The sequence below is a fragment of the Siniperca chuatsi genome, linkage group LG18 (assembly GCF_020085105.1).
Source record: "Siniperca chuatsi isolate FFG_IHB_CAS linkage group LG18, ASM2008510v1, whole genome shotgun sequence".
In the NCBI taxonomy this organism is placed as follows: Eukaryota; Metazoa; Chordata; class Actinopteri; order Centrarchiformes; family Sinipercidae; genus Siniperca; species Siniperca chuatsi.
The window spans coordinates 11662692-11676118 of NC_058059.1; the positions used below are offsets into that span (position 1 = coordinate 11662692).

The 13427-nt window shown below is 39.1% G+C and overlaps 1 protein-coding gene across 9 annotated transcripts in view; it reads right to left on the reverse strand.

Moving 5' to 3' along the window:
* rgs3a (regulator of G protein signaling 3a) overlaps positions 1–13427 on the reverse strand; it is a 155635-nt gene that overhangs the window by 121479 nt on the left and 20729 nt on the right. For 6 of the 9 annotated variants that reach the window (XM_044173705.1, XM_044173704.1, XM_044173703.1 and 3 more), the window contains 2 exons: positions 10862–10922; positions 6491–6581 (listed from right to left, as the gene is read on the reverse strand). The exons of 1 other annotated variant lie outside the window; for it this stretch is intronic. In XM_044173705.1, coding sequence (XP_044029640.1) covers positions 6491–6581; positions 10862–10922 — 152 coding nt within the window. Of the gene's footprint in view, positions 1–857; positions 1023–5358; positions 5620–6490; positions 6582–10861; positions 10923–13427 lie in introns of those variants that run through there. 2 more of the 9 variants (XM_044173713.1, XM_044173711.1) reach the window with 2 other exon arrangements.

Genomic DNA, 13427 nt, shown 5'->3' on the forward strand with positions numbered 1-13427 from the left:
CTGAAAACATTATTGTTTGAGTGCTTTTAACTAAATGTTTCTAAACTTCAAAACTGTGTCATTATTATTAACTTTGAATTGTGTTGTGTTAACTTCTGAATTATCCTGTTTTAACTTCTGAATTGTGTTCTTTTTTACTTGTCTGTACAGCACCTTGAATCTACCTCTGTGTATGAAATGTGCTTTATAAATATAACTGCCTTGCCTTGCCTTATAGACTACGGTCTGGACCTGCTCTATAGAAAAAGTGCATTGAGAACTTCTGTTATAAATTGGCACCAAATAAATAAAATTGAATTGAATTATATCTTGTTTTTCAGTTTACTACAGAAACCATCAACTGATGCATTTACAGTTTAATTATGCATCACATTCGCCGAGATTGTCTTGTGTTTAATAAGCTGTGCTTGGTCTCAGACTGCACGTCACTCAGTTGCAGAGGTGGCACCTCTTTAAAGGCCGCACACAACCATAGTACACTAACACAGGTGTTTACACTTACTATGCCCACAGAGAACATGGAGGTTGGTGACATCATTCCCTTCATAGCTCTGCCCAATTTCACCCGGAGCTGAGGTCTAATCAGCCACAATAACTGAAAAGGACACAGGGCCTTTAAGATTTCACACCAGTTCCTGCAGAATTCTATGCTGTTACATCATTGAATATGCAGCTCATGTGAGACTGACAATATTTTACAAAAAGTCTGATAGGGTGAGTCTGGCCTTTTTATGCATGAATCTCAGGTTTCAGCTCCTTGTGCTGCTTCTGGTCTCAGTTATCTGGTATATTTCTTAATTATGAGACATCTTGTGCAAAGGATAACATATACATAATTACTTACTTAAATTACTTACACACCCATGGTCCACCAACACAAATGTTGGTCTGATTAGACCTCGTCTGTGTAGGCATGGTCAGACTGTGCTTGATTAACATTTGTCTGAACCTCTATTAGTATTGTTGTGCCAATTGGAAGGATAACACTTATCAGAAGCCTTTCTCACAGCAGACATTTTGACCTGTAACAGTAGAAAAAGCACAGGTGTTACTAATAACATTAACATTAAATAACATTAACATATAGTAAGTCATGACAGTGTGACAGTGAGCCAGCATGCACAATACCAGGATCTTGAAACTGAAGCAGCTAAATGGAATTCAGCCACCATTAACTTTATTGTTTACCTGTGCTTTTCCTGTGTTATTATTATTATCATCATTATTATTGGTTCGTGAAGTTTGGTGACCTCATAAAAGGCTCCAACCAACCTCAACCTGAGCAGAGGTCTGATTAGCCAGAATAAGTGAAAACACCTGTGTGAGTATGCAAAGGCCTTAAAATATTCTAACTATACTACACTGTATATTACACTAATAATTAGTATTAATTAGTTCATAGTGTTTTGTTGTTGTTGTTTTTTTAAAGAGAGGAAGGTATTTTAACAATGAAGTAAGTTTGTTCAAGCTGAGTATACTGTTCATGTTACAATTGATTGCTAACACAAAAAGCAGTCAGACAGGCTTTAGTATTTTTCTAGTTGTTTATGACAGTACACAGTTTAAATGAATTGAAATCCATGGCATGATTTCCATCCATCAAATTAACTATCTTTTCAAATACTGAAAATAATATTTTCTCATATTGTGTGTAGTTCTGCGACAGGAAAATAACACGTCAAATTTGCATAGCTGATAATGTCAAAGGCGCAGAAAGTGCAGCACAGTAGCACAGAGCTGAGAGTGTGACCTGTTGGGTCAAATACTTCACTTCAGGTCAATTGGATATAAGCCTGGGGTCAAAGCATCAGATGCATGGCATGTCAGACACATACTCGCCAACACATTGTCTCACATGATCACACACTCATTTACACACACACACACACACACACACACACACACACACACATACAAATTCACAGCCAGTATTTACCAGAACAACGTAATATAAAACCAACCTCCTTCCTCCTCCATGTCCAACCCCTTCCATATAAGTTAATAGTGTACATTTTAATCTGCTGATTTAAAGGCACAGCTTAATATCTGGAAAAGCCTGGCAGTGTTTATGTGTGTGTATACGGTACGTCTGGATTATATTCATCTATTATTACATGTGAAGCAAGTGTGTGTACGATGCAGATGACACACTTTTTAAGCACGAGCCCAATGGGTGTTCTGCTATTTTTGCTTTCACGCACATACCTGACCCACATCGTAAGCTTGTTGGTGGGAGATGCATTAGCCATGGTCAAAAACACACACACGTACATGTCACTGTGGGTCAGTTGTCTCCATTGAGACAATACGCAAGCCAAGAAAACTAAGCCAAGGGTGATTCTCAAACCCTCGCATTTATTCTTTCATCAGTAATAAATGCACTGACATAGAAAAAATATACATATGCTTGTGCACAAACATGCACAGATGAGCAATAACATACCTAATCTCCAAAAAATATCCCGCCAACCCAATGACCACCTAGACTAATACAGAGAAATGAATCATAGGTGCTTTTTTAATCTCCACTGATATGTAATTAATTAATTACAAGACTAAGCACTGTTCATCCAAACAGATTTATTCTGCTTCTTTAAGCATTTGAGGCAATTTGAAAAAACCTCACAGTAACACAATCAATAATTTTTTATCAGTATGTTTTACTCTCTCTCTCTCTCTCTCTACACATGGACCACATGTGTGTACAGCCTATACATTTTCCATTCTACACACCTACAGAATAGTGTCTGAGTACACTGCAATTTAGATCTAATATCCATGTATCCTGTATTGTTAGTATTACCACTGGTAGAACAGCATTTAAAGAGCTGTGTACAATATTACTGTAGCTTAAAAGAGGTTTCTACCAGTGCATAATGCAAAAACGTGTCCTGAAAATCAACACTAATTGCCCTGTCACTCTTTATCTCAGAAATGTTGTTTGGCTGCCACTCATGCACAGCCTTTCCATTTCAGTCTCTCAACTCATGTTAAGCAAAGTTAAGATGGCAGCCTTTTTATTGTAGCCCTACAGTGTAATTAACTGTCAACGCTCAGCAGATTTTGTTATGGAAGCATGGAGAGTCTGAAACCATGCAAGAGAAAAGTCTGTCTGAGCCACAATTGTACTAGAGAGTATGAAAAGCAAGACTTGTAACAATGTCCAATTCAATTTATATACCACCAATTCATAACAGAAGTTATCTCATTGCACTTTTCCTATAGAGCAGGTCTAGACCGTACTCTTTATAATATTATTTACAGAGACCCAACAAATCCCACTAAGAGCAAGCACTTGGCGACAGTGGCAAGGAAAAACTTCCTTTTAAGTGGCAGAACCTCGAGCAGAACCAGACTCAGGGTGGGCGGCCATCTGCCACTACCAGTTGGGTTGAGAGAGAAAGAGAGTTAATTTATCTTTTTGTGCTCTGTATATGTGATTTACTTACATGTATTTTGTATCATTTGTTTTAAAAGTATATTTTCTTGTAAATGTATTTTGGCCAAACCTGTCGCTATGGCCAAAATACATCAAAGGGCCGGTTGATATTTGTACATTCAAATTTCATTAAGATTGTTGTCTTTCAAAATACTGAATGTCCCAAGCCAATCATTAGGTCAGGATGATGCTACATCATGTGCAGATGTGTTGCTAGTTTCCCAGTCCAACATAAGTCTGCCCCCAGGGTATTTGGCCTGGCACTGTCCTGGCTCTGATGGCAAGCAGCAACATTTATAAATTAGCTTTGAATCCAAAGCATTACAAGAACATGGTGAGCCTGCCAAGCTCATAGTATGTCCCTACTCACTCATGTAATTGCAGGATTTCCCTTAATGATATACTGTATATATTGCAAATCATGGACTTCTATAGGCTGGCGGCTAGTGTTACATCAAATTGTTTGTTTAGCAAAAGCCCTTCTGCATTCTGCCACAGTGCTAGGTTACATAAGAGATGGACAGAGGCCTAACAGACAAATGACAAAGATGCCAGAGTGAATAAGAAATGGTGATGTCTGAGAAAACAGAGAGGGGAAATAATAAAAATAAAACACAGGTAAGAGGGAGAGGTGTGAAATGGAAAAGACATGGAGAAGGCTCAAGGATATTCACAAACACATGGATAATCAGTATGAAAGAGACATAAAATATAAAGGGACTGACAGACATACAGGGAGAGAGAGAGAGAGGATGGACACACACAGATTGGTATTGTAATGAATGGGATTATGGTCATTTCCATGTTAGTGCATTTATGGTGCAGCCGTGCCTCCATGGCCTACATTCTGCCAGCTGGCAACACGCAAGTGCATGCATGAGTATGCACCCCACCACTCACACACAAACACACACACATGGATCAGATGAGACAGTAGTGGGCCAGTATTGCCACTGGGAAAGATGAAAACATTCTACAACCATTAATACAGCCAGGCATGCTGATTTTCCTTTTTTTTTGGCCATGAAATTAATGGACTTAAAATTAATGGACTTAAAACTTCCTGTCTCAGCAACTGTGACTACAATTACTACATTTGTGTTATAGTTAAACACCTTTCAGCCTATCAGCTCACAGCTAAAAGAACTACTTGCCTATGTAACCCATGAGTATAAGTCAGGATCCACTCAAGCGAGCCTTGTAATGGTTTCCTGCTGGCTGAGTCTCAAGTCCAATCTGATACCCCTGTCCCAGTTCCATCCACAGAAGCATAAAACTAATTTTAAAGTTGCATGAGGCAGATTAGCCTAGTTCAGCCAAGCAGTGTAAATTGGTATGGGTTAGCTAACGTCTTATGATATCATCGTCATTCTCATAACCCAGAATGGAACTATGTGAATAAGCAAAGGAAAGTCGATGGTACTGAGAATGGAGTGTGTTGGGGTTGTATGTCACTGTGTGCTGAGGTGAAAGGTTTATGCATATCTGTGTACAAAAAGATGGAGTCATACTGTGAGTAATTCACAAAATGGGCAAGCTCCTTCAGGGGTTTTCCATAGAAAGCAATTGTGACCAATTTAGCTCAGCATGAGAAAATTAGATGAGAATTGGCAGATAAGCAGAGTAAAGAAGAGAGATTAAAAGTAATGTCAGCAATAATAAAAGCACACAAGAGAAACATAAACACAGAAGTATAAGGGAGAAGAAACGAGGAATAAGAGGGGAAAAAGGTGGGTGAAACAGTAAAGAAGCAGAGGGAGAAAATGCAACAGACTAAAGGGAGTCAAGAGAAAACATTCAAACAGCATCCTGTAAAGAAACCAAACCAATTCACGTTGCAAATTTGCTGCAATGCAATCCAAAATATACTCATGTGCAGTGAGTACATTTAAGTATGATAAGACAAACATAGTACTCACCTAGCCTAGGCTGCCCTTATGGCTGGCACAGAGTAGCATAACTCCAAAACATACACACCACCACCAACGTGAAACTACGGGTGAGTGCAAACATAAGTAGGAAGAGAAGGAGCACTCGAAGGTGGAGAGAAGAAAAATAGATTTCCAAACAAATGTGTCTAAGTGTGTGTGGGTGTCGGTGTGTGTGTGTGTGTGTGTGTGTGTGTGTGTGTGTGTGTGTGAGAAAGAGTTGAGTGGGCGTGTGTCTGTGTGTGAGGGGAGATCCACTGTAGCAGCAAACGGTATGGGAGAGCTCCGTCTCTCTCTTTCTTTCTCTCTCTGGCAACTGTGACGTGTCAGGGTTTCGTCCGGACCCCTCCCTCCCGCCCACTCTTTCTGTCTTTCCCTCATTCGCTCTCACAATCCCTCTCTCTTTCCCTCTCTTAATCCCTCGCTTCCCCAGTCGCCCCACCTCCCGACCCAAAGACTGATAAAGATTTAGAGCCGCAAGCCTGGCACACTCCAGGCACACACATGTGAGAATATGTATATGGCATGTACTTACAGTACCTAAATTGAGTTGTGTTCTTAAAAGTTGTCATTTATATTCAAAATTTGTTTGACCCTCACATACCGCTGATTGGCCATTAGACTATTATTTTTATCTATGTGTCCTTTTACCTTTTTATGCAATTTCGATTTAATTTCTTTGTATGCTGTTGTATGTAATTTCTAACTTTTGTGTTCATCCTGTTTTCCCATGTCTACCTAACTTCAGTAGGGCTGGGTATCATTTGAAAAATATCTGTAATATCAGTGCCAAATGACACCAGAGTTTCACTACTGGTACCAAAACAATACATTTTTCAATACCTTTGTTTAGGGAATATCAACACTTACACAAAATATGCCAGTGCGCTTAATACATTTTTTATTAAATACAGAACTTTGCCTAAAATAAACATGGCTTATAGATAAAAAGTTTCCCAATTTAAATGAGGAAATATCTGATCAAAGAGGTTCTGACCAAGCATTCGATGCAAACTTTCGATACTTCACACATTTTGATATTCACTGCAACAGACACATTTCAGTTAAAAATCAGTGTTCCAATCTGATTCATTGATAATGATGAATGATTAATTTAACTCACCAGTGAAGTGGTAGTTGTGTTGTGTGGGCACTTTAAGATGCTTCTTCCTCCCCAGCTCTTCCCCAAGTAGGTAGTACCATCCTTGAATCTCCTACAGCACATGCATAAAGAGTGTGAAGAGACTGTGTGTGTGTGTGCGTGCGCGTGTGTGTGCATGCGTGTGTGTGTCAAGCACATGGACATATATGCATGACTTTAAGCTTGGGGATTCAACGTAATGAGAACTAAATTTAAAATGAATTCTCTATGTGAGAGCATAAACATGTTACAGAAACATACACACACACAAACTCAATTTGCTTGCTCCTCCAGGGCTGCATACACTGAACACACACACTCACCACTCACAATGCTTTAGCTTATTCCAGCAGCTGATGCCCCGACTTCTGCACTCCTGTACTGTGAGCCAGATGGTGGGTGCGTGTGGTCATGTGCGTGTGTGTGTGTGTGTGTGTGTGTGTGTGTGTGTGTGTGTGTGTGTGTGTGTGTGTGTGTTTACAACTACTGTACGTGTGTTACATAAAGTCATGCAGGCTGTGGCAAAGGGGGTCTGATTTGTAATCCTGATGATGTGGACACAGTCTTGCAAACAAGGACATAACACTGTTGTACGCTCTGCCATTATTTCACTCTGTGTCACACATTTATTACAGCACACACACACACTGCCAGCCTCCTCTTTTGTACTAAATAATGTGATGCCATGGACAGTGACAATAATCTCCGTTTTAAAAGCATCTTATCTGAGTGGACAGATTTCTGCGGGCTGTGGGACAAAGGGGGAGGAACGGGTGGGGGACTTGTTTAGAAGATGGGGGAGGGGAGGGCATATGTCCTGGAAGTCGGGGAGGGATTTACGCCATTGTTGAATATGACACTGCACATGTGGCAAAGAGGGAAAGAGTGGGGCAAAGAGAGCTGTTAGTCAGGAGGGAGACAGATGAGAGAGATGAAAAGAGAAAGCAGAAGATGGAGAGAAGTAAAAAGCACAAAGTGGCAAAAGGGTGCAAACAAATGACAAGATGTGACAGGCAAGCGAAGCAGGTAACAAAAATAACAGCTAACACTCATAAGCTCCAAATGCTTCAGAAATAAAATAAGAACACAGTGGAGGGAAACAGAAAGGGATGGCTTTGAAGGAAGGGCAGAATAAAATTTAAAAAAACAACAGAAGAGAATAACGGATGTGGTGAGGGGTGAAGAGACATAACTCTGTGTGACTCAAAGCTAAATTCCCCTCATTAGCATATTAAGCCAATTAAATATTCATTGGTATAAATGTTAGAGGAAGGAAGCCATAAGCCTGACTAAAATATCATTTCTTTCTGTTGTTTGTTTTCCTCAGTGATGTGGATGTTAATTGAAACTACAAAAAAGATTTACTGGGATGAATTTAAGAGAGAACAAGAGGTTTTGTAAATTTGCAGCAGCTGTGTTCATGCTTGTTTTCCTCATTTTATTTCTAAACACCAAATTAAGAGTTTTATGTCAAGCTCTAAGCCAGACTGAGAAAAAACAACAATAATGATAGTAATAATAAAAATGCCAACTAATTTAAGACCTTTTCAATGAATGCAGAGACCATTTTTCATGTCATTCAAACAGACACATTTAGCTTGGGTGTCTTACAGTGTCATCTTATAGCATGGGTCAAATAGTCAAAATTAAAAGCAAATACTGATGATATCAAACACTAGAAGATGTCTTTTTTTTAGTATCAACAGGTCTCGTAGTCAAAAAAGAGAGAGAAGAGAGAAGGTTTTTACTGTACTTTTACTGTAGATGTTTTATTTTTTCTGCTGTGATTTGAAACCCTAGTGTCTTAAACCACTATGACGACTAATCTTACAAGTGCAGAAACAGACAATTGCATGAAGTTTTTTGCTATTTCTCTGAGAAGTTTTCTCAACTGTGCTGTAACTATAATGTGCATACAGGTTTCCTGCTTTCTTTATCCAAGGCAGAATCTGGTTAGTTTGACAGTTTATTTGCTTTGGTTTAATTAAGCTGAGACAAAAATTATATAGGCTACTTTCTGTATTCTGTAAAAGTACCTAATGACCTTATGTGACCTTAAAAATATACACAAATGCTGGTTATATAATGTAATTACATACTTAAATGATAAAGTGCTGAGGCGTTACATACCAAACATTTGCAGTGGTTACCGCACTAACCACTAAAGCATGGACTTTCTTTTTTAAATGTGAATATGTGGTACACTGCAGGAAGAAAATATGCACATCTGCAAAGGCAGAGGAAAGACAGTTGGGTAAATTAGAGTTGAATAATTAAATAGTGAAGGGAAATAGCTAAGATGGGGATATACTGTACAGTGCAGGAGAACCTATTCTAACTCAGCCAAAGACCAACACTGAACTCTTGGACCTCACATTTATCTGCTATCACCTGGGACAGTTTGGGAAGAAGGACTAAGGGCCAGTGTTCTTCTATATTATGATGTAGGTGTGTGGGATGAAGTGGTGTCACCCTTTCTGTCTTCTGTCGTTGTGTGTCTTTGAGTAGTCCACATTGCCTGGCAAGTAGTCAGTAGTGTCTGAATCTGAAATGCTTTATTTCACCAAGAATGTTTACTCTCACTTTTCAGTTAGTTTCACTGTGTATGGTCTTGTGTGTGTTTTAGCCATGCTAGCAGCATGCCTGTCAGTCGGTCCACCACTTTGGTCCATACTGAAATATCTCGACAACTATTGGATGGGTTGCCATGAAATGATGTATAGACATTCATGTCCACCTCAAGATGAATTGTAATAACTTCGGTGATCCCTTAACTTTTAATCTAGCGCCACCATCAGGTCTGTTGTGTGCTGATTAGCCAATGTTAGAATGCTAACACCTTAATCTAAGATGGTGAACATGGTAAACTTCATACTTGCATAACATCAGCAAGTTAGCATTGTCATTGTTAGCATGCTAGCATGCTGCCAATAGCATTTAGCTCAAAGCACTGCTGTGCCTAAGTACAGCCTCCCAGAGCTGATAAAATAGCTGTAGACTCTTACTCTTGTTTGAGCATTTATGTGAGAGTTCAGGGTTCACACCAGATAGCCAAGTACAGAGGCCAGAGCAACAGGAAATGTTCAGTATGTGAGATGAGAACAGGATGTGCTGTGTTTTTGACAGTTCAAACACAGGCTGACAAAAGGAATCGACTTTGGGCCAGTGTTGCCAACTTTTTTCCCAATGAAAGTAGCTAGCACTAACTCCAAAAGTCGCTAAAAGTTGCCAGATGACAGCATGTTGATTACGTCATCATGCATTTATTTGCATACATCTTAGTGCAGTGAGAAAGATCACCTTAATTTAAGACATAGAAAACGTAGATAGAGAAATCTTTGGCCAAATAATCACAAACTCACAACAGGGACATCGTAAATTTGAAGTAAAATAATTAAATTTAAAAAGAAGCTCAAATGAACAATTAAAATATTTACAAGATCAAACAAACTATTTACATATTTACAAGCTATAACATCCTAATCCAGAGATCCAGAGAAAAAGAGTGAAGCTGCCCCACACACTGACAGCCTCGTCAGAGGAGAGGGAGAGAGACACTGTTGGCAGAAGAGCCGCAGCATGCATGGGAATGAATTACAATAAAATATATTTGAATATATTTCTCGCCTTTTCCCAGATGGTCTGAATAAGTCGCTAAATTTGTCGCTTTTTAGAAATAAAGTCGCTAAGAGGGTCTGAAAAGTCACTAAATCTAGTGACAAAGTCGCCAAGTTGGCAACACTGCTTTGGGCTTTGTTATCTTGTGACAGAAAACAAAGCAAGGTCTTGTTGTCATTGCAGTACCAGTGATATCAAAAGTCTCCCAAGATAACATTTTCTATTAAGATGCAATACTGGTTCATATTTTGGCCATATGGTACACTGCCTCTATAAAAAGATTCACTTTAATTTGGTCAAAGATTTACAGTATGTAATGTTCTTTTAGAAAAGTCTCAATGTGCAACATCATCTTATCAACATGCTGCATTTTTGCACTTACATTTAAAAAAATAAGTAAAGGAAAGACATAAGATTCAGTGAGACTTACAGTAAATAAGGAATGCATGTTTGTTTGTGCATATTACCCATAACATTTCAGTAGAGAGTGACTCAAACTGTGTTTTACTCCATTATCTGGAGGCAACATTGCTGCGCTGTAACACTGGTAACCCCAGTCTCAACTATCGAGGTCACTGGAATTCATTCACACTGAACTAAACTCTTGGATTCATGGTCTAATGGATGGACAAACACACACATACACGCACACAGAAAGAGCGAACGCTGAAAAAGGAGCTAAGGACACTGTTTACAGAATGTCTTTATACCTGCAATCTCTGTGTTTAAACTTACCTTGTCTGGGTCCATGAGGGAGCACACACCAAAGCTCATGCAACCCAGCAGCGCACTAATCCTATTGATACAGAGAGAGAGACAGACAGAGAGAATAAATAAGTAGGATAAAAACCAATTAATACCCCTAAGTCAGGTCTGACATCTGAAATGTGTTTTTTAATCTTCCAAAAGCATTAAATCCAACAGACCTAACTACAAATACAAATTAATCAAACTATAAAATTTTATGGTGTTATTTATCTTGGAGTCAGATTTTGTCAAACATAATTTTGTCACACGTTTCCGTACAGACTTATTTATTACTAAAAAGATAGGACAAGAATGATCCCTTGGGTGAAATCTGTGTTGTTAGAGGCATAGTAAACCATAATGAAGATAAACAAAACAATGATAAAAAGTTTAAAGCAGTAATAATGTGATACTTGGGAAATATTTTTCATGATTATGTCAACATACTGACATTAGACAAATATATTATCAGAGTTATGGAAGTGTGTGGTGGTGGCGGAGGGGGTGGGGATGTTTAATTATGCATGCATGAGAAAAACTGTTCTTGACATCCTCCCAGCTGGACAGAAGTAATGCAGCTGCTGATGCTGTTTTGAGGGCAAACTGGACGTCAGCACAAATGAACACCTGAAATGTTTCTTGGCTCCACTCAGTAAAATGAGCCAGTGACCGAAAAACTTCAGCTGCATTGACAGAATGGCATGAAGACAATGTTGCGTTTATAACAGCCCGTTCTACCAGAACCTCCAGTGAATTCAAACTCAACTCTGTGAAAGTCTTTCACCAGAATGGTCAGTATATATGTGTAGAACGTGTACACAACAGCATGTTGTATATACATGGATCACCACAGGAGAAAACTATTGCTCCGTTTGAAGAATAAGTGTGGTGAACAAACTCCATGAAAAGACCAAAGCCAACTATGAGTAGATTCTGCTATAGCCTGTGTAGCCAATGCCTAATGTGACTTATTCCTCTGTGCCATAGACCACTGACCATTGCTGTCCAAAAACTATTATCAAGACTCTACAGCCAGACTCTCTAGTGCCTCTGTGAGTCTGTACTTATAGGCAGAGTGATGCATGGAGCTAAATGTTTGTCTCATGCTTTCATTGGTAATGTTAAAATGCTGATGTTAAGCAGGTATAAAGTTGAGCATGTTCACCATCTTAGTTTAGCATGATAGCATGCTAACAATTGATAATTAGCACTAAACACAAAGTACAGATGAGGCTGATGGGAATCTCAGTAATTTTGCAGATATTTAGTCATAAACCAATATATTGGACAAATAAAAATTTTGATCTGACGATGGCGCTAGATGAAAAGTTAAGGGATCACCAAAGTGACTACAATTCATCCTGAGAGGGACATGAATGTGTGTACCCAATTTCCATCCAATTGTTGTTTCACTCAAAACCACAAATGTGAACAACATGGTGGCGCTAGGTAAAGTCAGGGGAAGTAGGATTCATCCTCTGGGCACAATGACTATCTGTACCGAAAACAATGGCAATCCATCCAATAGCTGTGATAACATTTCACTAAAAGCTAAAGAAGCATCCTGTATTGCCATTTGCCAGTTGCACTAGCACCTTTCAGTCTCCCACAGGATTTCATCCTTCATCATCTTGAATCTTTATGTTTTGGTTATTTTATGTTTAACTGTGAAACTATCCGTATAAAATAAAGCAAATAAAACAAATTGTGCATAATGGTGACGACTTATCTAAAAGATTCTTTGTTACAAACAATACTGTATATAGTGTTTTCTTTTCTTTTCAAAGTTGCATGGTCAAACACTGATCAAACACTGCCAAGCTTTGAGCCTGCCACTGCTGTGGATAAACAATTATGTGAAGCTCGCAGACGTTCACATAAGGCATGTTTGGTAAAATGTGGATCTTTTGTAGGAAAGAATAAGAGGTGGTTGAGCAGGGGTAAACAGAAATTGACACTGTGCTACCTGGTGCTCATCTAATTATAGTGTTGCTCCTATCATCAACCTTATCGCTAACATAAGCAATACTTTGTGTCTCTTTTGATTAACACTGCTAGGGATGCCCAATGTCTGACTGGAGTTGTCATTTAAGTAAAGATCTGTTTTTTAGCTGCACGTGGTGCCATTGTGTCCATGCATTACAGGACTGCTCACATTCATGTAAGGATCAGCTGGGTTTGGCTGGAACAGCACCTAGGCCAATGTTCTGTGTTGTTTAAGAGGATTTGGTGAAGAGACACTGCTGCCCACAACTTCTTCACAGCAGCACAGCAGAAGGGAGATGACATTTCAGGCTGGACTTTATTGTGATAGAATTCCTCGAAGTTGCAGGATGCACACATTTTTTCCTGCTTTTCTTTCCTGTCACTCCCTTTGCTCTCAGGAAGTAGCAGGTTCAGGGTTTACAAACAAGACAGGGATACATAATTCTCTATTCAACACAGGGCCCAAAGGAGTCCTTTCATGTGCAACAATGTGAATATTGCTTTGAATGCTATGAATGTGTGCTGTCCTTGGGTGTATGAGAGTGGACTTATTCAACAGGTTGTGATC